The sequence below is a fragment of the Lissotriton helveticus genome, chromosome 1_1 (genome assembly GCF_964261635.1).
Source record: "Lissotriton helveticus chromosome 1_1, aLisHel1.1, whole genome shotgun sequence".
NCBI lineage: Eukaryota > Metazoa > Chordata > Amphibia > Caudata > Salamandridae > Lissotriton > Lissotriton helveticus.
In genome coordinates this window covers 1,361,075,687-1,361,098,408 of record NC_136057.1, presented here as the reverse complement: position 1 = coordinate 1,361,098,408, position 22,722 = coordinate 1,361,075,687, and the positions used below count along the sequence as shown (strand labels likewise).

Below are 22,722 nucleotides of genomic sequence, written 5' to 3'. Positions count from 1 at the left end.
TGATTGTGCCAACCATATAAGCACCCCTGTAAACGTGTCTCCAGCCTACCATTGCAGTGCCTTTGAGTACAGTTTTAAACTGCCAAGTCGACCTGGCAAGTGCAGTCTCTTGCCAGGCCCTAAGCCTCCCTTTTACTACATGTTGGACACCCCTAAGGTAGGCCCAAGACACTCCCAGGGGCAGGGTGCAGTGTATGTTAAAGGTGGGACATGTGTAGGTATGTATTACATGTCATGATAGTGAAATACTGCTAATTTCGTTCTTCACTATTGTCAGGACTAGCTCGCCAATAGGATATTATTGGAGCTGCCTTGTATGTTTGCTGACTGGGAACACATTTTAAACCTAGATTGAGGACAGATTCCTCATCCCTTGTCAATACTTTCGTGGATAAATTGACTACTGTCGATGGTGGGATTTCTATTATTTGTAAAAGTTTCTGCGCGCGGGGCGCTGTAGAGTGCGGGGCGCTGTAGAGTGCGGGGCGCTGCGTTGCACTGTAGAGTGCGGGACGCTGCGGTGCGCTGTAGAGTGCGGGGCGCTGTAGAGTGCGGGGCACTGCGGGGCGCTGTAGAGTGCAGGGCGCTGTAGAGTGCGCTGTAGAGTGCGGGGCGCTGTAGAGTGCGGGGCGCTGTAGAGTGCGGGGCGCTGTAGAGTGCGTGGCGCTGTAGAGTGCGTGGCGCTGTAGAGTGCGGGGCGCTGCGGGGCGCTGTAGAGTGCATGGCGCTGCGGGCCGCTGAGAGCGTGGTGCGCTGTAGAGTGCGTGCGCTGTAGAGCGCAGGGCGCTGTAGAGTGCGGGGCGCTGTAGAGTATGGGGCGCTGCGGTGCGCTGTAGAGTGCGGTGAGCTGCGGGGCGCTGTAGAGTGCGGGGCGCTGTAGAGTGCGGGGCGCTGTAGAGTGCGGGGCGCTGTAGAGTGCAGGGCGCTGCGGGGCGCTGTAGAGTGCAGGGCGCTGCGGGGCGCTGTAGAGTGCAGGGCGCTGCGTGGCGCTGTGGAGTGCGTGGCGCTGTAGAATGCGGGGCGCTGTAGAGTGCGGGCGCTGTAGAGTGCGGGGCGCTGTAGAGTGCGGGGCGCAGTGCGTGGCGCTGTGGAGTGCGTGGCGCTGTAGAGTGCGGGGCGCTGTAGAGTGCGGGGCGCTGTAGAGTGCGTGGCGCTGTAGAGTGCGGGGCGCTGTAGAGTGCGGGGCGCTGTAGAGTGCGGGCGCTGTAGAGTGCGGGGCGCTGTAGAGTGCGGGGCGCTGTAGAGTGCGGGGCGCTGTAGAGTGCGGGGCGCTGTAGAGTGCGGGGCGCTGTAGAGTGCGGGGCGCTGTAGAGTGTGGGGCGCTGTAGAGTGTGGGGCGCTGTAGAGTGCGGGGCGCTGTAGAGTGCGGGGCGCTGTAGAGTGCGCTGTAGAGTGCGGTGCGCTGTAGAGTGTGCTGTAGAGTGCGGTGCGCTGTAGAGTGCGGTGCGCTGTAGAGTGCGGGGCGCTGTAGAGTGCGGGCGCTGTAGAGTGCAGGGCGCTGTGGGGCGCTGTAGAGTGCAGGGCGCTGCAGAGCGTGGGGCGCTGTAGAGTGCGGGGCGCTGTAGAGTGCTGTAGAGTGCATTGCGCTGTAGAGCGCGTTGCGCTGTAGAGCGCGTTGCGCTGTAGAGTGCGGGGCGCTGTAGAGTATGGGGCGCTGCGGTGCGCTGTAGAGTGCGCTGCGGTGCGCTGCGGGCGCTGTAGAGTGCAGTGCGCTGTAGAGCACGGTGTAGAGTGCGGAGCGCTGTAGAGTGCGGGGTGCTGTAGAGTGCGGGGTGCTGTAGAGTGCGGGGCGCTGTAGAGTGCGGGGCGCTGTAGAGTGCGGGGCGCTGTAGAGCGCTGTCGAGTGCGGGGCGCTGTAGAATGCGGGGCGCTGTCGAGTGCGGGGCGCTGTAGAGTGCGGGGCGCTGTAGAGTGCGGGGCGCTGTAGAGTGCGGGGCGCTGTAGAGTGCGGGGCGCTGCGGGGCGCTGCGGGGCGCTGTAGAGTGCGGGGCGCTGTCGAGCCCGGGGCGCTGTAGAGTGCAGGGCGCTGCGGGGCGCTGTAGAGTGCGGGGCGCTGTAGAGTGCGGGGCGCTGTAGAGTGCGGGGCGCTGTAGAGTGCGGGGCGCTGTAGAGTGCGGGGCGCTGTAGAGTGCGGGGCGCTGTAGAATGCGGGGCGCTGCGGGGCGCTGTAGAGTGCAGGGCGATGTAGAGTGCGGGGCGCTGTAGAGTGCTGTAGAGTGCGTTGCGCTGTAGAGTGTGTTGCGCTGTAGAGCGCGTTGCCCTGTAGAGTGCGGGGCGCTGTAGAGTATGGGGCGCTGTGGTGCGCTGTAGGCTGCGGTGCGGGCGCTGTAGAGTGCAGTGCGCTGTAGAGCGCGGTGTAGAGTGCGGAGCGCTGTAGAGTGCGGGGCGCTGTAGAGTGCGGGGCGCTGTAGAGTGCGGGGCGCTGTAGAGTGCGGGGCGCTGTAGAGCGCTGTCGAGTGCGGGGCGCTGTAGAATGCGGGGCGCTGTAGAATGCGGGGCGCTGTAGAGTGCGGGGCGCTGTAGAGTGCGGGGCGCTGTAGAGTGCGGGGCGCTGTAGAGTGTGGGGCGCTGTAGAGCACGGGGCGTTGTAGAGCGCGGGGCGCTGTCGAGCCCGGGGCGCTGTAGAGTGCAGGGCGCTGCGGGGCGCTGTAGTGCGTGGGGCGCTGTAGAGCGTGGGGCGCTGTAGAGTGCGGGGTGCTGTAGAGTGCTCCACTCTGCACTCTGAAGCTCCACTCTGAAGCTCAGCTCCACTCCGAAGCTGCACTCTGAATCTGCACTCTGAATCTGCACTCTGAAGCTCCACTCTGAAGCTCCACTCTGAAGCTCCACTCTGAAGCTCCACTCTGAAGCTCCACTCTGAAGCTCCACTCTCCACTCTGAATCTCCACTCTGAATCTCCACTCTCCACTCTGAAGCTCCACTCTGAAGCTCCACTCTGAAGCTCCACTCCACTCTGAAGCTCCACTCTGAAGCTCAGCTCCACTCCGAAGCTCCACTCCGAATCTGCACTCTGAATCTGCACTCTAAATCTGCACTCTGAATCTGCACTCTGAAGCTCCACTCTGAAGCTCCACTCTGAAGCTCCACTCTGAAGCTCCACTCTGAAGCTCCACTCTGAAGCTCCACTCTGAAGCTCCACTCTGAAGCTCCACTCTGAAGCTCCACTCTGAAGCTCCACTCTGAATCTCCACTCTCCACTCTGAAGCTCCACTCTGAAGCTCCACTCTGAAGCTCCACTCCACTCTGAAGCTCCACTCCGAATCTGCACTCTGCACTCCGAAGCTCCACTCTGAAGCTCCACTCTGAAGCTCCACTCTGAAGCTCCACTCTGAAGCTCCACTCTGAAGCTCCACTCTCCACTCTGAATCTCCACTCTGAATCTCCACTCTCCACTCTGAAGCTCCACTCTGAAGCTCCACTCTGAAGCTCCACTCCACTCTGAAGCTCCACTCCGAATCTGCACTCTGCACTCCGAAGCTCCACTCTGAAGCTCCACTCTGAAGCTCCACTCTGAAGCTCCACTCTGAAGCTCCACTCTGAAGCTCCACTCTGAAGCTCCACTCTGAAGCTCCACTCTGCACTCCGAAGCTCCACTCCGAAGCTCCACTCTGAAGCTCCACTCTGAAGCTCCACTCTGAAGCTCCACTCTGAAGCTCCACTCTGCACTCTGAAGCTCCACTCTGAAGCTCCACTCTGCACTCTGAAGCTCCACTCTGAAGCTCCACTCTGCACTCTGAAGCTCCACTCTGAAGCTCCACTCTGAAGCTCCACTCTGAAGCTCCACTCTGAAGCTCCACTCTGAAGCTCCACTCTGCACTCTGAAGCTCCACTCTGAAGCTCCACTCTGAAGCTCCACTCTGAAGCTCCACTCTGAAGCTCCACTCTGAAGCTCCACTCTGAAGCTCCACTCTGAAGCTCCACTCTGCACTCTGAAGCTCCACTCTGAAGCTCCACTCTGAAGCTCCACTCTGAAGCTCCACTCTGAAGCTCCACTCTGAAGCTCCACTCTGCACTCTGAAGCTCCACTCTGCACTCTGAAGCTCCACTCTGAAGCTCCACTCTGAAGCTCCACTCTGAAGCTCCACTCTGAAGCTCCACTCTGAAGCTCCACTCTGCACTCTGAAGCTCCACTCTGCACTCTGAAGCTCCACTCTGAAGCTCCACTCTGAAGCTCCACTCTGAAGCTCCACTCTGAAGCTCCACTCTGAAGCTCCACTCTGAACTCTGAAGCTCCACTCTGAAGCTCCACTCTGAAGCTCCACTCTGAAGCTCCACTCTGAAGCTCCACTCTGAAGCTCCACTCTGAAGCTCCACTCTGCACTCTGAAGCTCCACTCTGAAGCTCCACTCTGCACTCTGAAGCTCCACTCTGAAGCTCCACTCTGAAGCTCCACTCTGAAGCTCCACTCGGAAGCTCCACTCGGAAGCTCCATTCGGAAGCTCCACTCGGAAGGGGCAAAGATCGGAGCATCACGGAACTAAAACAAATATAAACAAGGGCTGTGAGTTACTCTGCGCATGCGCGGGGGCAAGCCTGTTCATTCCAAGCCAGCCTCAGCCAGCCTCGGGAAAAACGAAAGTAATAAAAAAGCGAAACTGACACTGCCACTGCAGACAATGCTGCGCGCTCCCGAGGTGAAATCCGGCACTGAAAACGCTCGTAACACTTTGGTGTCCACTCTCCCAAAAACGGATCACATTAGTTGTCGAGCTGACAGCATTCATGCTTCGCATGAATGCTAACGTCAGCTCGACCTAAAAAGAGGCAGACACGCTCACAGAAATAGTCACAAACAGCCGCTCACAGAAGCAGAGAGAGACAGACATGCACATACACACTCCCCCACAGAGAGAGGGAGAGACATTCACTCACACACACTTAGGGAGAACAAGAAAGACCTCCACATCGAGAAAAAGCAAGACAGTCTTGTACATTTAGAAAGGTACAGTCACATATATGGCCAGATGGAAAGACAGCCACACACACACTTCAGTACAGAGAGAGGAAGAGACAGCCACTCACACACACTAATAGGCAGAAAGAGAAAGATAGCCAGAGAGAGATGGTTGCACACAGACCAAGGCAGTAAGGCAGCAAGACTAAGAGACAGTCTCACACAGATCGAAAAAGACAGCCATATACAGAATTAGACGGAGACAGCCACACTCACACACACAGAGACACAGCCATACAGATACATACATAGAGACAGAAACAGAGAATGACAGCAACAGAGAGAGAAAGAGACAGTATCACACGTGCACACATTCACACGCAGAAACAGCCCCACATAGAGGCAGGGAGAGAAGGATGTATGACGTTACTCCGCATACCGTTACAACTACCTACCATTACAACGCGACCATTACAACGCATACCATTACAACGCATAGCGCTTTGGGGTGCTGGATAGTGGTAAGTATAATTTACTATTCTAACTCCAGTCCCCGTGGACCCTAGGGAAGGTGTTGGATAGTAAATTATACCATTCCCTATCCTATAGCGCCCCCCAGCGCAATGCGTTGTAATGGTATGCGTTATAAAAGTCGCGTTGTAATGGTAGTGCGGAGTAACGAATGCGTTGTAACAGGTGCATACCGGGAGAGAAATGCAGACACGGAAATAGAGAGACAGCGACACACTGAGAGGCAGATAAAGGTAAACATTGATAAATATATACACATGCACACACACACAGGGTCAAACAAGCGTAGGCACAGCGCTTTAAGTGGGAAGAAAAAAGTGAAAGGTCCGTTAAATGAGCGTGCCCTATATAAATAATTAGGGACATGACTTACACATGTAAACTAAAATCCTCACAGAGTGTAACCCTACCCACACATATGCATAGATTCGCGCCGCCTTCGACCACAACTCAAATATGACCGATTGTAAACACCAGGATGTGACATCGTTCAAAATGTGCACTATATTAGAGCAACATTCTACATGACAAAAAGACAGAAACACAATATCCTGGAAATACCTAACCCATAAGGGATATGAAATTAAGTAAAGCATCTGAAATATATGCAGGAATTACATGGATTACCCTGTTTTTTACACTCATTGTTCAGAAATCAATCAGTGTTTTTGGCAGTAAAGTTAAGAACATAACCATAGGGCCCAAAAGGGACCTGTTTCAGTGTGATTTTTGTCATTACTACTGGGTTTTGAGGCAGTGGTGTAATGCAAAAAGATGCCCCCTCCCCTGCAGAATGTGAAGAGGGACCCCTTAATTTCCCATATCTCACAGACATTCATTGGTCTTGGGCTAAACGAGGCCCCCTGAAGGGCTGATGGGCCCCTTAAAGGTTGGGGGGTCCCATGCACTGCAGGGACCTATGTTACACCTCTGAAACCCGGAAGGACTCGGCCCACTTAAAGCCCAGCATAGCCATGCATAGAATCGCATACAAAGACACACACCAAGACAGCACAGGGACACATACTGGTATAAACAAAGATACATATACACATATATATACACTACACATACATATGAGTACATACATATTCACTGAAAAAAAGGTTAAAGCAAAGTTATGGTTAGGTTTGATTAGCGATACAAAAGGGGATGATGGACGGAGCGTTTGAGCAAATCAAACACTCACCCCCAGTCAACTGATCTGGGTTTAATCCATCACCATTCTTTAGCTCACTCGGCCACCCCAGTTCAGACATGGCTATATGCAAATCAGTCTGACCCTGTGCCTTATGGGAACAGTCCAGCCCGAACTGATTAGAACAGATTCACGTTTAAAAGAACTTAAAAATACACTCGAAAACCACACCAGATTAAAATCAAGAAACCACTGAAATTCACACTATATGGCCAGAACCACAGTCCATAACTTGCATAACAGCCCTGCTAACTATTACTCGCACACCAAATGCGATGCTCATATCCTCACCCTTAATTAAACAGATGTCATTACAAATGCAGTAAATCATCTTACAGATGTAACTACATATCACATTACCCTTACCACTTTGGTATTGACAACTTTGAATGTAGTATAATGTATTTGTGTGTGTGTTGTTGCTTAATTACATTTTGTTGTGAATAGGTGAGAAGTTGTCTCTTAAGTAAGAGATGGATGAGATATTGGAACACTGCTCATCAGGATATATCGTATAGTACTATATCATGGTGCTATGTGCCTTTTTCGTTAAATTGTTTGTTGTGTACCTTATGGCAAAAACCAACAATAATGTGGTCGAATGGCTAGGGTGGTCGACCTCAAATCTGGGGAACTGTGTTTGAATCTTGGTAATGATGCTTAATATCCTGTGGTTCTGGGCAAATCACTGAATCCCCTGTGCCTGACAAAAATAAATGTGTCCTTGTGTACTGCAACTGGTGCTCATGTAAAGCGCTCTGATACCTTCAGGTCAAGTTTGTGCTATATAAAACTCGGGGGAAAAAAAATCACTATCGCTATTAGATGTTATTAATTAGCAGAAATATTGTGAGGTCATAAGCATTGCTTTCGGTTTGCAACTTATGGTTTCATGGCTGATGTGTGAGTCCTATTACAGCTCTGAAAACTGGCCAAGTATGACCCTTTTCCCCATTTGACTCTGGATGGCGGGGGCGAGCAGTCACAATCTTCTAAGGAGGCAGTGTGGGGGTGCTTGAGGTCAGACCTCAATAGTTAACCGACATACCCAATAAAGTGGATGCCCAGCGTTTATCTGTACAAGACAGAGAGTACTTTAATCACAGTTCACTCAATGCTACACATGACAATAATCATTAAGTCAGTGTATCTGGGCACTATAATTGGCAGGCCATATGCCGGCCCTGTTCACTCTCTGAGCCACCTTTCGATGGCTCTATTCCCACATTCTGGGCTCCCCTTACTCTCTAGGGGCACTTCAAGAGAATTGTGAATTGAATAAGGTTCAGGTGCAGTTCTAATCACCCCTAAGTGTGTATGTATGCCAACCTCAAGTCTATGCAGTCTTACCCCTTTATTGGATGAGTTAATCTTCTCAGGATCATTTCAGGGTCACCTAGCATCCCAGTTGCTTGCCCACTCACACGGGAGAGCAGGACACAGTCATGAGTGGAGCTTTGGCACTGGGCCCAAAGTCCAGTTTAGCAGCGTGCCCGCTCAGCCTTCACTTGGCAGTTGCCTGAAGATCAGAAGCCTTGAGATGGTGCGCTCCCAGGCAGACCATCAATAGGTACAGTCCCATGAGATCCTCATAATCGGCAGTTGTAGCTCATGCGGGGTCCAACTGGATAGCAGGAAGTGCCCATTGCATGGCCTCCAGCGCTTTGGTAAAGGCGGTACAAAAGGGGGTGGTGTTGGACGGAGCATCTGAACCAATCAAACACTCACACCCAGTCAAAAGATCTGGGTTTAATCCATCACCGTTCTTTAGCCCACTCTACCACCTCAGTTCAGACATGGCCATATGCAAATCAGTCTGACCCTGTGCCTCATGGGAACAGTCCAGCCCGAACTGCCAAGCCATGCCTTCCCTGGACCGGAAACAAGCTTCCGAGGACCGGTTTCTGGCATTACAGCCGTCTTCAGCCCGGCTTGCTTGAATCCAGTGGCAAATGTACCGCATTGGTAAAGGTACCCGGCACTGGCCTCCGGTACCTGGCTTCCAACAGTTCTGCAAAGGCAGCCCCACATTGGCCGTTCAGCCAAATTGCAGATGCAGCACTGCAAGGGCCGGTCGGCAGCACACAACCATTGCCCTGACGCATCCCACAGCAATAACGTCCTCAGTGGGTTACAGTACCCGCCTAGAATCAACAGGAGAGACTGAGGGGCACTCTGACACCTGGGTCCTCCTGGATCACTCTGTACAAGTCTGCTTCGTCATGGTGCCCCATAGCCATCCTGGATAGTCTCACCTCCTATAGGTTAGGCAGACTCCTTTCCTCTCTCAGCAGGCAAGCAGCTAGGTGCTCTGGGACAGGCTCCCAGCTCCTCCCGATCCAGACTTCAGGTGATGTGCCTCACCTCTGAGAGACTGGCCGTCAGACAGGCATTGCGCGGCAGCCCTCCAAGTACAGTGCAGAGCACTCCCTTCCTTGATCATGGAGGATCTGGAACTGAAACCAAGAGAGTTAGGTCGAATTCCACTTTTGTATACGACTGACAGGCAGTGGATGTGCATACACTGTCTCAACTGTAGAATTGGTTTCGGTTGGCTCTTCTTTTAAATATCCTTGGTGGTTTGCTGTGTTTCTTTGGGGTGGGGTGTCAGAATATTTATTGTGCAATGTGTGTGGGTCTTCCTCTCGGATGTATTGTTGCTGATTTAGGTTCTATTGGAAGCCCACCACATAGGATTCTTGTTTCTCTGTCTCCTGGTGCTTAAAATGGTCAGGTACTGTTTGGTACTAAGTACCTGCACTTCTTTAATTTGAAAGGGAGAGTACCTGCACTTCTCAGCACTGCTACAATACATTCAAGGGGCGATTACTGGCAGTGGCGGCCACCAGTAACAAAGGGTGGTGGCGCGGATGGGGGAAGAGCGAGCGTGGGGGGAATTCATTATATATATTTTTGAACTTACCTGATGCCGTGGGCCGTCGGCTGCCTCCCGTGTCGTGTTGCTCCTGTCACCCATTTCCTGGATCCCAGCAGCCCCTGGGACAGACTCCCAGCCAATCCCTGTGCTGCGGAGCAGCGCAGGTATTGGTCTGAGCAGTCGGAAAAGATGCCCTGATCAGACCAGGGAGTCTGTGAAGGTTTCTCCAACCTGGCTGCTGAATGCAGCCGGGCTGGAGAAACCTAAGAGCGCATGTGTGTTTTGGTCGGCCTGAGACGGCTGGCGGCCAAAACACATAGGTGCACTTAGGGACTAGGGAGTGCACAAGCACTCCTCCTCCCCTTCTCATGACCTGCCCCTCCACGCCTGGCAAACGAAAAAGAAAATGATGCTAGAGGATCATTTTCTTTTTCTTTTGCTGACTCCGCACCAGGCAGGGGGGCAACGTCACTGATTACCGGCCCTTCTCAGAAGCACACAAGTACTCTAACGAGTGAGTACCTGTACTGCCATATGTCTATTTAAAGCACTGCTGTCTCCTTGTAGTAGAATCTCTCCTGTCTCCATCTTGCAATGTTTCTGTTGCTCTTGGGTGTAACCTTAGTCTGTTGTGTCTGATGTTTCCTGGCCCAATGCCTCTGGCATTGTTCCTATGTCCTTGCTCTTTCACCCCAGTCTGCAAATGTGACTCCACAGGCCTCCCACTCCCTGGATGGTAAGTATGAGATACCCACCCCTCCAACCTTCCGGTGGAACACATGACACTAACTCTACTCCCCTAAGGACATTTCATACGATGGTACCCCCATACCTTTGCTACCGCTGTCTTTGGTTTATTTCCACTAATCCTGCGGGGGTTCCGCAGTAGCTGGCTCCCCAGTAAAAAGCGCTTCGACACCTCATCAGGTGTAGCAAGCGCTAAATAAATGCAAACCCTTCCCTCATACATCCATCCACTATCCATTTTCACTCCAAATAACAAACTCACATGTCCACCACTCAAATTAATTTGATATCTCCCTATACTTAATCACTACTAATCCTTTTTGGGTTCAGGAGTAGCGAGCTACTCGCCAAAAAATGCTTGGACGCCTCTTCAGGGGTAGTAAGCTCTATATAAATGCAATTACAATAAAACCGCAGCAACTTCCCTCCTCTCAACGGTGGTACATTGGACAGCGGCCTTCTAGCATTCACTTTCCTCCCCACCCCATAAGCCCCTCCCCCTCCTCTGGGTACATACGATATAGCCCGCCCACTCTCCCTCCCCAGTAGATAAATGACAGTAACCCCTCCTCCTTCCTGCACTGTCCTAAGGCAGTACTGTGCCTGCCCCGCCTCCCACATGACCCCTCCTGCCCCCGGGGCTTCTTCTCCCGCCCCATCGAGGTTCGTATGACAAGAATCCTCCATAACCTCACTCTCCCGCCCCTTGGCAGTGCAGAAGATGCCGACGCCAACCCCCCAACGCCGCCCTCGCTCTCCCGCCCCCTGGCAGGGCCTCCGATGCTCACCCCCTGCACGGCGCCGGCCCGCTGCGGAGTTGAAGAAAGCGCCTTTGACGTGGGCTGCTGTGCTGGCGTATCCAGATGCCACAACATATTACCTACCCCGCTTTCAAGCCCAAGCCAGGGAGCCTCGCAACCCTACCTGTCAGAGCAGATTTAGACTGGCAGTTCCTGAAAGCCCGTGCAAGGGAGCCCCCAGGCGGCGGGGGTCATCACGGCATATTACCTGCTCAATCGATGGCGGCAGCTTGCATAACTCGGCCTTATCATCCAGTAATTCTGGAAAATGGTGACGTAGTAGCTCAGAGGCGGCACGCGCCGCAGCTCTGCTGCCCAGCTCGCAGGAGCTTCTCCTCAGCTAGTTCTCCTGTTGCCCCCACTGAAGCTTGCACCTCGGCTAGAACACGTCCCTGCAGCCCCGGGCCCGTTCATTCTTTTTCTACCGACCTCGAAACCCTCTCTTGAGCAGGGGACTTGCAATTGGGCTATGTGTGATTAGGTGCAGGAGCTTCTCCTCAGCTAGTTCTCCTGTTGCCCCCACTGAAGCTTGCACCTCGGCTAGAACACGTCCCTGCAGCCCCGGGCCCGTTCATTCTTTTTCTACCGACCTCGAAACCCTCTCTTGAGCAGGGGACTTGCAATTGGGCTATGTGTGATTAGGTGTTTGCGGAATCCTGCTTAAACACAAGTCAGAGCACAGCCACATCTGGATAACACCCTCCCAGGAATTCAGACAGCGGCTGCGGCAGGGAGGCCTTCGCCATGAAACACTGGTGACTGGTTTAGCAGGCACGACGGGGATCTCCCTATTTAGGAGCCAGAACTATGTTGCCTCATGAAAAAATTACGATGTGTGGTAACTTTAGGACGCGGCCCTCTCTTCCTTCAGCGGCACAAGGCCTCCGGGTTATTTGGGAAGGGAGGTTGGATCATCCTACCGGTCATTTCTTTAAATCACATTCCTTGACCTGTAGAAGAGAAACCAACCTCTGATTGAGAATTCAAAGAATTCTGCAACAAACCTTTTCTTCTTTTTATTTTTTTTACTTAACGCGGTAAAGGTAAAACAAAGAAGACAGAAATATGCTGTGTTGTACATCCGCTCATCAACTTTGCACCACCAGTTCTACAAAGATAACACCCATTCAGGATGTTGCTAAAAAGCAGGCTTTATTTGTGTGGGAAACAACCTTTACAACGCAATTTTTACAACGCACTACCATTACAACGAAACTTTTACAACGCAACATCCATTACATCGCATGCCATTACAACGCAACCATTACAACGCATGACACTATAACGCATACCACTACAGCGCATGTCATTACAACACATACCATTACAACGCATAACATTACAACGTTTAGTACCCTTACACTATCCAACACTTACCCTACTGTTGCACACCCCCCCCCCCAGTTAGAATAGTAATTTTTACCCCTACACTATCCAACACTTACCCTACTGTTGCACCCCCCTGGAGTTAGAATAGTAGTTTTTACCCCTACACTATCCAATACTTACTGTACATGCAATGTAATGTAATGCGTTGTAATGGTATGCGTTGTAAAGGTAGTATGCGTTGTAATGGAATGCGTTATAAAGGTAGTTTTTAAAAATCTGTTGTAATGGCATGCGTTGTAATGGATGTTGCGTTGTAAAAAATGCGTTGTAAAGGTATGCGTTGTAAAAGTATGCGTTGTAACGTCATACATCCCATTTTTGTTGTTGCCACGCTTTGTGGACGCGGTTTTACTGATGGCATTTGTCCACTTCAGGTTTTTTACAAATTCAGCAGAGTTCAGCAGCTGCTAAAGCCCAGTCAGGGACATAGGTTGGTCAATAAAATTGAGGGGGGCGGGGGGTTGAGCTTCAGATTTTCTAACAATCAGAATGGCAAATAATGTTAAAATACATTATATGCTAGGCAGGGCTCTTGAGAGGGGCCTAAGCAGGAGTGGAAAGGGAGAGGAATGCTTATTGGTAGGAGTACTAAGAGAGAAGACACAATATTTGGTAATAACCAACATTTTTGAGGACTTTTGAATACAGAGACTGGGTGAGTGTGTGTGTTCAGTTTTGTCTATGTGTATGTAAAAATCCCTGGTGAAATCCGGCAGACATCACAGCATACCCGACTGAAAACACCTGTACCCAACTATTTATCAGAAAGTACATTCATGGGGGGGGGGTTGGGGGGGGGGTTTATCAACCCAAACCCCCCCTGAAGCTACGGCCCTGAGCACAGTGTCTGAATAACAGCGTGGAGCCTGGAGTTGTCATCATCAGCAAAATGCTGCAAAATGGCTGCCACAGTACGGATACTGGAATGCTCAAAATGGAAAAGGGAACTTTAACATCCACGTAGGAAGTAGGATCATTTTACCCCCATACAAAACTACTGTAGGTGGGATGACCAACTATCCAGCATTTTGTCCTGCAATCGTGGTTCCTGTCCCATTGCCCACGCAGAGCCACTGCAGGACGCCCATTGTCCCGCATTTCAGTTACCCGCCACTTTTAACCCTGCTATAGAACAAGCAACTCAATCTTTTAGCCTGCATGAGCTATAAAAGAGGTTCCTTTTAGTGGCTAGGAGTGAGCAGCTGCCTCACAGGAGGGGTTATGTATAACTCCCCTTCAGGAGCAGTTCAGCTATTGAATTGCAAATGCAGTCACCCGCTTATAAACACCTCTGAATATATGAATGAAAACTTTCCCCTTTGAACCTGTCCTAGTAGTATGCTCTTGCTGTTTATTTTTATTTGAGAAAAGGCGTGTTTCAAGGTGCTGACATACTGTCAGCAAGGGTCCCTGGGAGAGTGCTTAGGATCAATCAGTTTGTTAAAGTACTAGACCTAAGACTGCAGCCAGGGCCGGCTCAAGGGCAGTGTGACCGGTGCGACTGCACTTGGAGCTGACTTCGGGTGAGGTGTTGTGTTTGGGTGATTCATTTTCTTCCTGGAGAGAGATTGGAGGTTTGTCTGGTGGAAGTTTTGACTCGTGGTAAGGTAGCACACTGGGTTAATATGCTTGCTGCACAGAACGTGTACCATTCAGATCACAAAGTGCATATAATGTAAATAGGTCAATGGGTTACTGCTATTGTCATAGAGATCCTTTTGTTACTCCACCCTGCTTGAAAATCCGAAAGATGCTGAGGAAGATCTTCAAATGGCTCCCTAGCAACACTAGAAAAACTGTCACTCCTGCCCTACTCACCAGCAATTTGGATTACGGGAACACCCTCTATGCTGGGATCACCACGCAACTCACTTGAAGGCTACAAACCATCCAGAACGCGGAAGCCAACCTCATCCTATACCTCCTATACAGAACTGACTTCACAGCAAACCTCAGGGAGCATCTCTGGCTCCTGATACACCCCCGCGCTCATTTAAAAATCCTCACAGACATATTCATTCAAGGCACTACACTACTTAGGCCCTACCTACCATAACAGTTGCATCTCCTTCCCCCAAGCACCCAGACACCTCCACTCCACAGGACCCGTACTCACACACATCCCACACACACGCAGATCCAGATCAGGAGGACGGCATTCTTTTGCATTGCTCCTAAAGCGTGGAATGGCCACCCACTTCACATCAGAGCTTCCTCCTCTCTTCCTGAATTCCACAAGAAGCTGAAGACCTGTTTTTTCAATTAACCAACCAACAATAATCATGGCTAGGCACACACACCTGCACCGTGCCAGAACACCCTCATGGGTGATAGTGCGCTTTACAAACACACATAACATTTCATGGCTAAAATGCACCCACTGGCTCAAGTCCTATGGCAGGAGGCGAGCACTGGGTGGTATGCGTGATAGAAATTGAAAACTACTGTTGATGATTCAAAGTTTAAGACTAGTTACTTCCACTTAAATTCCAGGATTGTTCATTTTGTAAACTTGTTTGTGAAAGGTTGCAATAGCGAGCAGTCAAAGCTTACTCCAGGAAGTGGTAAAGGGATTAGAACTCAAATACAGTATGAATAGTAATCACATTGGATAAGCTAAGTCTCCAGACAATTTACATCTTTTAAGATGGCCTGATATAGAGGAGGGGATTTAGAAAGCTAGGTGACTGACAGAGCCCCCGCCGCTCCTCTATAAACGTCTTCTGATGTCTTTATGTGTGCAATGTGGTTCCATGGGCGCAATGTGTATCCAACAAACAAAGTGTCCAGCGAAGTGGTTATAGAAAGTTGCCCTCCCAAACTGTTGGTGAACCCTGACTACGGATTTACGGATTTTGACCTGACAGAGTTAAGCTCTGTACATAGGAGGAAAATGGTTGCCTGATTACTTTTGGCTTTGGACAACTTCGGTTGTTTAGGGGAACATTATTTCTGGCGATATCTCTTTGGAAGTACTATCAGGCTTGAAAATGTAACGGCACAAATGAATATCGCCCGAAAATATTTATTTAAAAGAACGTAAAACTGTATTCCTGCATTGAAAATAAATACAAGTGCTGAAGACTCAGCTTAGACTCAAACGGTTAAAGACAGTATTATTTCAGAGGTGCCAAGGCAGAGCTATTTAGAGCAGGGGGCAGAACCTAGAATGGCGCAAGAGCTTGACGGGGCAGAGCCATGGCATGTGTTTTATTCTTCTTGGTGCTTATGCAAACATATTGATTGAAGAATTTTTCATGGGGGCAGTATAATCTTGGTTGGTACATCCCTCCCGAGGCCATTCTGGGATGTACATTATTTTGTTGTTTTGTTTCTGCAGATGCCTTCCTGACACCGCCCTTTCTGGCGCCCCTCCAAACCCCATGCAACATCACTCTATGTTCCCCTTAGATTATTCTTGTGAATTGACATTTACTTTGTGGATAGTATATTTTTCAAGTGATGCAGTTAGATGTGTCTAGTTTGATACATTCTTTTTGAACTGGATGGCATTACAGTCATATTTTTCTTTTCCTTGGTGACATATCTTTCCATTGGATTGTGCCTGCTTGTCATGTTCACAGATGGGGGACACTCTCGGCCTGCTGCAACAGATAGAGCCTTGCACTTCCAGCAGCCATAGCAGCCTTGCCCTGCCAGTCTCACCCATCCTGATATGAGGGGTGGGGGGTTCATCAAGAGACTTCTATGACTAGACCAACCACCACACTCACTGAAGGCATCCTTATTATTATTATGAGTTTTATGTAGCGCTAGCTAGACCCAAAGGTATCAGCAGGTCCGGACTAGCCATAGCGGGCACCGGGCAATCCCCTGGTGCGGCGCACGGGTGGGGGCTGGTTTTGGGCCCCTGGGGGCCGATTTTGTTACAGGGCCATTTTTGCAGCATAATCGGCCCTGTAACAAAATCGGCCAAAAACCGGCCCTGGCGAAGAGCTCTGCGGCACCCACTCCCCCCCCCCCCCCCCACCCCCCCCCCCTGAGGTGGAGGGGGGGGGGGGGCGGCCGAGCAGTTTGCCAGGGCCGGTTTTGGTTCCCAGTCCGGCCCTGGGTATCAGAGCGCTTTACATGTTATGTGATAACGTTTACAAGAGGCGCAGGGGGGGATTCGTAAGAGTCATAGTTTAATAAAACAGCATTAAGAGGTTATAAAGTCGCACAAGTGTAACACATGGACTCATTGAGGAATGGCATCAGGGACAAAATCAGGAACAAAATCCTTCCCACCCTGCCTGCCTCTCCAACCATGGGCCCTCTACCGCCCCTTCTTTCCTTATCTCTCCATGACAGTGTGTCTCTATGCCATCCATTCCCTCTCTCCTCCATCACTCCACTTGCATGGCTGTCTTTAACCCCGCTCCACATCTCTTCCCTCTCCCCTCACCCATCCACGTGCACAGCTCTTTAACGCCATGTGTTCTCTCCAGCCACCCCTTCCCTTACCTCTCTGTACACAAGGCCCTCGCTAATCCCTGGTCACCTCGCCTTCTCTTTCTCCCACTTCTCTCTCACAGTGATTCTCCTTTTCCTTCCCTTCTCCCAAGACCCCCATGCGATTACCTTTCTCTAGCGTAATGTTCTGCTTTGTCTCCACGTGTTCCTTCTCCTCTCTCCTTTCGCACACCCTCACTCCCTTTCCCCTCACATCTCGTGCTCATGGCTTTTTCTTTTCAAACCCCCTCTCTCTCCTCTCACCTCTCACCTATTCAGGATTTTCTCTCTCTAACCATAGCCCATCTCTCCTCCCTCGCCTCTATGGGCGCGTCTCTCTAACCAGACATCCTCACTTTTGCCTCTCATACACGTCTCTTTCTCACCCCATGCCCCCTTTCTTGTCACCAACTCCTCTCAACTCATGCACTTGCCTCTGTCTCGTCTTATGTCTCTTCTCCCTCACCTACATGCTTCTCATCTTATGTCTCTTCTCCCTCACCTATTTTTTCCTCTCATCTTACACCCTTCTCCTTCCCCCTTTCCCTCACCGCTTGAACATGGCCCTCTCTCACCCCATGCGCCCTCTCGTCTTCCTCCTGTCTCACCTCAAGTACCTGGCCGTCTCTACTCCTCCCTCTCCCCCTCGCCTCTCATGCGCGTGGTCCTGTCTAACCCTCGTGTTCTCTCTCGCCCCCTGCAGGATGGTGGAATACTCGCTGGACCTACAGAACATCAACCTGTCGGCGATCCGGACCGTGCGCGTGCTGAGGCCTCTCAAGGCGATCAACAGGGTGCCCAGTAAGTAACGCTCCTCTCCTGCGCCGCCACGCCATGCAGATGAATGTATTCCCGGAAGTGACTCCCATCCTCTGGGACTTGGATTGTCTAATCAAGGGGACTTTGTTCAGCGCTGCGGGGCGCATGAAAAGCACGGGCGGGGGTCGGGAGCCCATGTCACGGTGTAAGTCTTCGCCCTGTCAGCATTGCTCTCCCAGGACTCTGCTTAAATTGTTTCCTTCAGGCCTTAATGGAAGGCCGTGTGCTCACAATGTTGTTCTGGGGCGGATTAGACTCCAATGGGACCCCTTTAGCACACACCGAGTGGAGTTATCAAAGACTCTTGTGGCCTAAATTCCTCCACGCACAGCAGCTCTCTCACTGTGCCTGGAGGTTCCCATTTTTTAAGGCATTGATCCTGCTTTGAAGCATTTCCCGGTCCTAAAATCCCTTTTCGGGCTTGCACAAGCCAACAACTTTTGATTTTAGTACAACTATATGTATTATTCATACTGAAAGGGGCTTACAGTCGGCCCTTTGTAACCATTTATCTGCTGTAGTGTCATTGACATTTCTCTTCCGCCCACTACAGCATTCCCAATGAGACAAAGGCCCAGATGCATCAAAGGAAAATCTGGCCGCAAAGGGGCAGATTCTCAGAATCTACCCCTTTGCGACCGGTATCTTTGCATTTGGGATGCATCATCCCAAATGCAAAAATCGCAAATTGAGAATTCGCTAAATTGCGATTCGCAAATTCAAAATTCTTCCCATTCATTCCTATGGGCCTCTAGGCCCATAGGAATGAATGGGGAGGTATTCCTTAATTGCGACTCGCAATTTGCAAATCGCAACTAAGGAATTTTAAGAAATTGCTATTTTTAAAGCGATTTCTTCTTGCATACCATTTTGCTATTCCTTATTAGCAATTCCTTATTTTTTCACTAATAAGGAATCGCAAAATGGATGCTTGATGCATCTGGGGGTATGTGTCAGGCTATTTCAGACATTGGCTAACTTTAGTATAAGCGATGGCATTCTGCCTTTTCACAAGGAGCACATCATCACACAAAGTAGTTCCCTTCAGTGTCAAGGTCTAATATAGCAGTGTGTTCTTTTTAAGATTCAAAATATCTTTTGATTCATTCCACTTTTTTTGTAATTTTTGCGAGGGCCTAGCAGCTCCCAAAACAATGTTTTTAAAAAATTGCAAAACAAGCATTACCAAAGATAAATTGCAAAGTGATTGGCTTTGCCAATTTTTGTTTCAAGTAGGGCCCACAATTGAACACTATGTTCTAAAGGAATACTAACCAGATATGCGTACATTGAGAAAAGGACTTTCTGAGTCCTGATACTTTTGCATTGTTTAATGCAGAAGAACACGTCATACCCTGCATTGTTGTAGCTTGTCATTAATCACTGGTCCTCCACCTGTTTGCTGCAAAAGCTCTATTACTCCCCATAGGGACTTGTAAATACTGAGGACTCAAGTTTCCTAGGTCCATGCTCATCCATGCTTTGCATTCTAGGACTTGCATTGAAGAATTAATTAGTTGGATACGTACGTAATACTATAAGTCCCAGGGTGCACAGCAAAAACGTGGATTAGATGCGATACTCGGACATGGGCCTGGGAGACTTGTCTTCAAATATTTCACACAAATGTTAAAAAGCAACATTCCTGACATCACGTAGAGACTGTGAAATCCCCACCTATCAACCTTTGTGCAGCGGGTTCCTTCACTTCTCCAAGGCGCTATATTGAACAAGAATGCCCGGTTACTCACCTGTAATCTTCATTACTCCGAATCCTGGTCTTCCCGTTCCATTCCTGAGCCCGTCCCTCCCTCCCTGTTTCTGTTTATGGTGATTGGTTTATGTTTTCTTCTTCTTGAGTTTCTTTGGTATTCTCAGGATGTGTGGATGACACACCTCCCCTTTATGCATGCCGTGCCAGGTAGGCGGCACCATATTGGGGGAAATATCCGACTTTGCTAGGTAATAGGTTTCTGTAGAGTAGACAAGCTGCTCATTGTTAAGGAATGGGACTGGAAGATGAATGAGGAGGTAAAGAGGCTATACTAAGAAGTGGTGTCTCAGCTCTGCCCTTAGATTTCCATCACTGACTCTTTCAGGGTGTGGCCAGTTTAGAACATGATGAGCCATTCCCATTTTACTTTTTGGAGCTATATGGGAAGAACAGCAGATGTGGATCTCCTGCTTTGCCTGAGGTTAAGTCGACCTGGATCCTTTAACTCCAACAGCATGCTCAGTTGTCTTGCAGTTCTACTGCGTGAGATAGTGACTCCACTTTGCTTATGTTATAATAATTGCAGAAACGTAATTTTGCAATTTGGTCAAAGATATAATTTCAGACAATGTGCAAAGTGCAAGTCCGGTAGACTTAGAACATTCTTTGAAATATTAACTTTTTTAGCATGCAATGAACATACAATAAATTGCAAAATTCGAATTTTGTTCTTCACCCAACTAACTTTTCGTTTTTTCAGTTTGTTAGTTGAGTTCTGATTTCGTCAAGTACTATGCAGGCTCATGATTCCATTTTAAAATAATAACAAGCAAGTTCGCCAATAAAAACACCACCAAGCTACCCAGAGTTCTGTGAGCGGCAGAGTGTTACCTCATGCCGGATCACTGACATAATATCGACGACACAAATATCGAGATACACAAATATCGAGTCAAAAATATCGATTGACAAAATATCGACTCCCTATCTTCAAACAGGTAAGTACCAAAATATCGACTCCAAAATATCGACTTACAAAAATATAGACTGTCAAAATATCGATTTTTTAAATGTCTTAAAATTAAGTTAAAACTAATATAGTAATAAATATATTTAATATAAACTTAGAAATAATTAATAAAAAAATGTAATTTTAATAAATAATTTATATAATTAAAACAATTATATCACCCAAAATTACACACATATATATATATATAAACATATTATTAAATAAACATATATAACATTTTAGAAAATTTTTAAAATGTATTGTTACAACTATAGTGAGTTCAACATTAGCAAAAGTGTTGGATAGCGTAGAGGTAAAATTTACTATTCCCACTCCAGTGGGTGCAACAGTAGGGAAAGCGCTGGATAGCGTAGGGGTTAAAATTACTATTCCCACTCCAGGGATGTATGACGTTACAACGCATACTTTTACAACGCCTACCATTACAACAAAACTTTTACAACGCAAAAACTTTTACAACGCATACATTTACAACGCATATACCTTTACAACGCATACCATTACAACGTAAGTATTGGTAAGTATATAATAATTGTTTGAATATAAATTAATAAAAAATATTATAATATAATTTAATTTTATTTAATTTTATTAAATAAATTTAATTTAAATGTAATTTTACTTTATTTTTACAAAGTACCCCTGTACCCCAAAAACCCAAAACTGACCCTGAACCCTAAAAATACCCCTTTACCCATAAACTGAAAACTGACCCTGAACCCTAAAAATACCCCTTTACCCGAAAACTGACCCTGAACCCTAAAAATACCCCTTTACCCCAAAAACTGAAAACTGACCCTGAACCCTAAAAATACCCCTTTACCCAAAAACTGAAAACTGACTCTGAACCCTAAAAATACCCCTTTACCCCAAAAACTGAAAACTGACCCTGAACCCTAAAAATACCCCTTTACCCAAAAACTGAAAACTGACCCTGAACCCTAAAAATACCCCTTTACCACAAAAACTGAAAACTGACCCTGAACCCTAAAAATACCCTTTTACCCCAAAAACTGAAAACTGACCCTGATCCCTAAAAATACCCCTTTACCCCAAAAACTGAAAACTGACCCTGAACCCTAAAAATACCCCTTTACCCAAAAACTGAAAACTGACCCTGAACCCTAAAAATACCCCTTTACCCCAAAAACTGAAAACTGACCCTGAACCCTAAAAATACCCCTTTACCCCAAAACCTGAAAACTGACCCTGATCCCTAAAAATACCCCTTTACCCCAAAAACTGAAAACTGACCCTGAACCCTAAAAATACCCCTTTACCCAAAAACTGAAAACTGACCCTGAACCCTAAAAATACCCCTTTACCCCAGAAACTGAAAACTGACCCTGAACCCTAAAAATACCCCTTTACCCAAAAACTGAAAACTGACCCTGAACCCTAAAAATACCCCTTTACACAAAATCCCAAACATCTAACCTTTTAAAAATAATTATATACTTACTAATACTTACATTGTAATGGTATGCGTTGTAAAGCTATCTGCGTTTTAAAAACATGCTTTGTAAATGTATGCGTTGTAAAAGTTTTTGCAATTTAAAAGTTTTGTTGTAATGGTACTGCATAGTAAAAGTAGCATTGTAAACGTTGCATACCCACTCCAGTGGGTGCAACAGTAGGGAAAGTGTTGGATAGCGTAGGGGTTAAAATTACTATTCCAACTTCAGAGAGTGCAATAGTAGGGAAAGTAAATACTTCACAAATAAATATAAATAACATAAATAGTAATACCAATTACAAATAATTAAAATATTAAAAAAGTGTATAAAAAATATAAAATATTTATTTATAAATACAAAATAAAATTATTTAATTATAAAAATTGCCTACTCATACTAATTAATTACCTATTAACAATAAATTAATTTACAATTTAAAAATTAAAAAATTAATTTTAATTACCATTTATATTTTAATTACCTATTAAAAATTAAATTAATAAACAATTAATTCAAAATACATACCAATAATTTAAATGACATATTTAATTAATGAGAATTAAATTATTTCCCACCCTATTCCTCTATAAACCCACAACCCGCTACAGAAATTAAATGAATGAAATTAAAATATTTATCAATTAATCAATTATAATTAATTACCAATTATATTTTATTTAATTACCAATTAATAATTAATTAACAATTAATTGTAAATAAATATCAATAAATAAATTAACATATTTAATTAATTAGAATTAAATTACTTCCCACCCTATTCCCCTATAAACCCACAACCCGCTACAGAAA

At 47.9% G+C, this 22,722-nt stretch overlaps 1 protein-coding gene across 1 annotated transcript in view; it reads left to right on the top strand.

The window, feature by feature from the left end:
• CACNA1I (calcium voltage-gated channel subunit alpha1 I) overlaps positions 1–22,722 on the top strand; it is a 646,661-nt gene that overhangs the window by 47,917 nt on the left and 576,022 nt on the right. Inside the window, exon 2 of the mRNA XM_078650206.1 lies at positions 17,593–17,690. Coding sequence (XP_078506332.1) covers positions 17,593–17,690 — 98 coding nt within the window. The remainder of the gene's footprint in view (positions 1–17,592; positions 17,691–22,722) is intronic.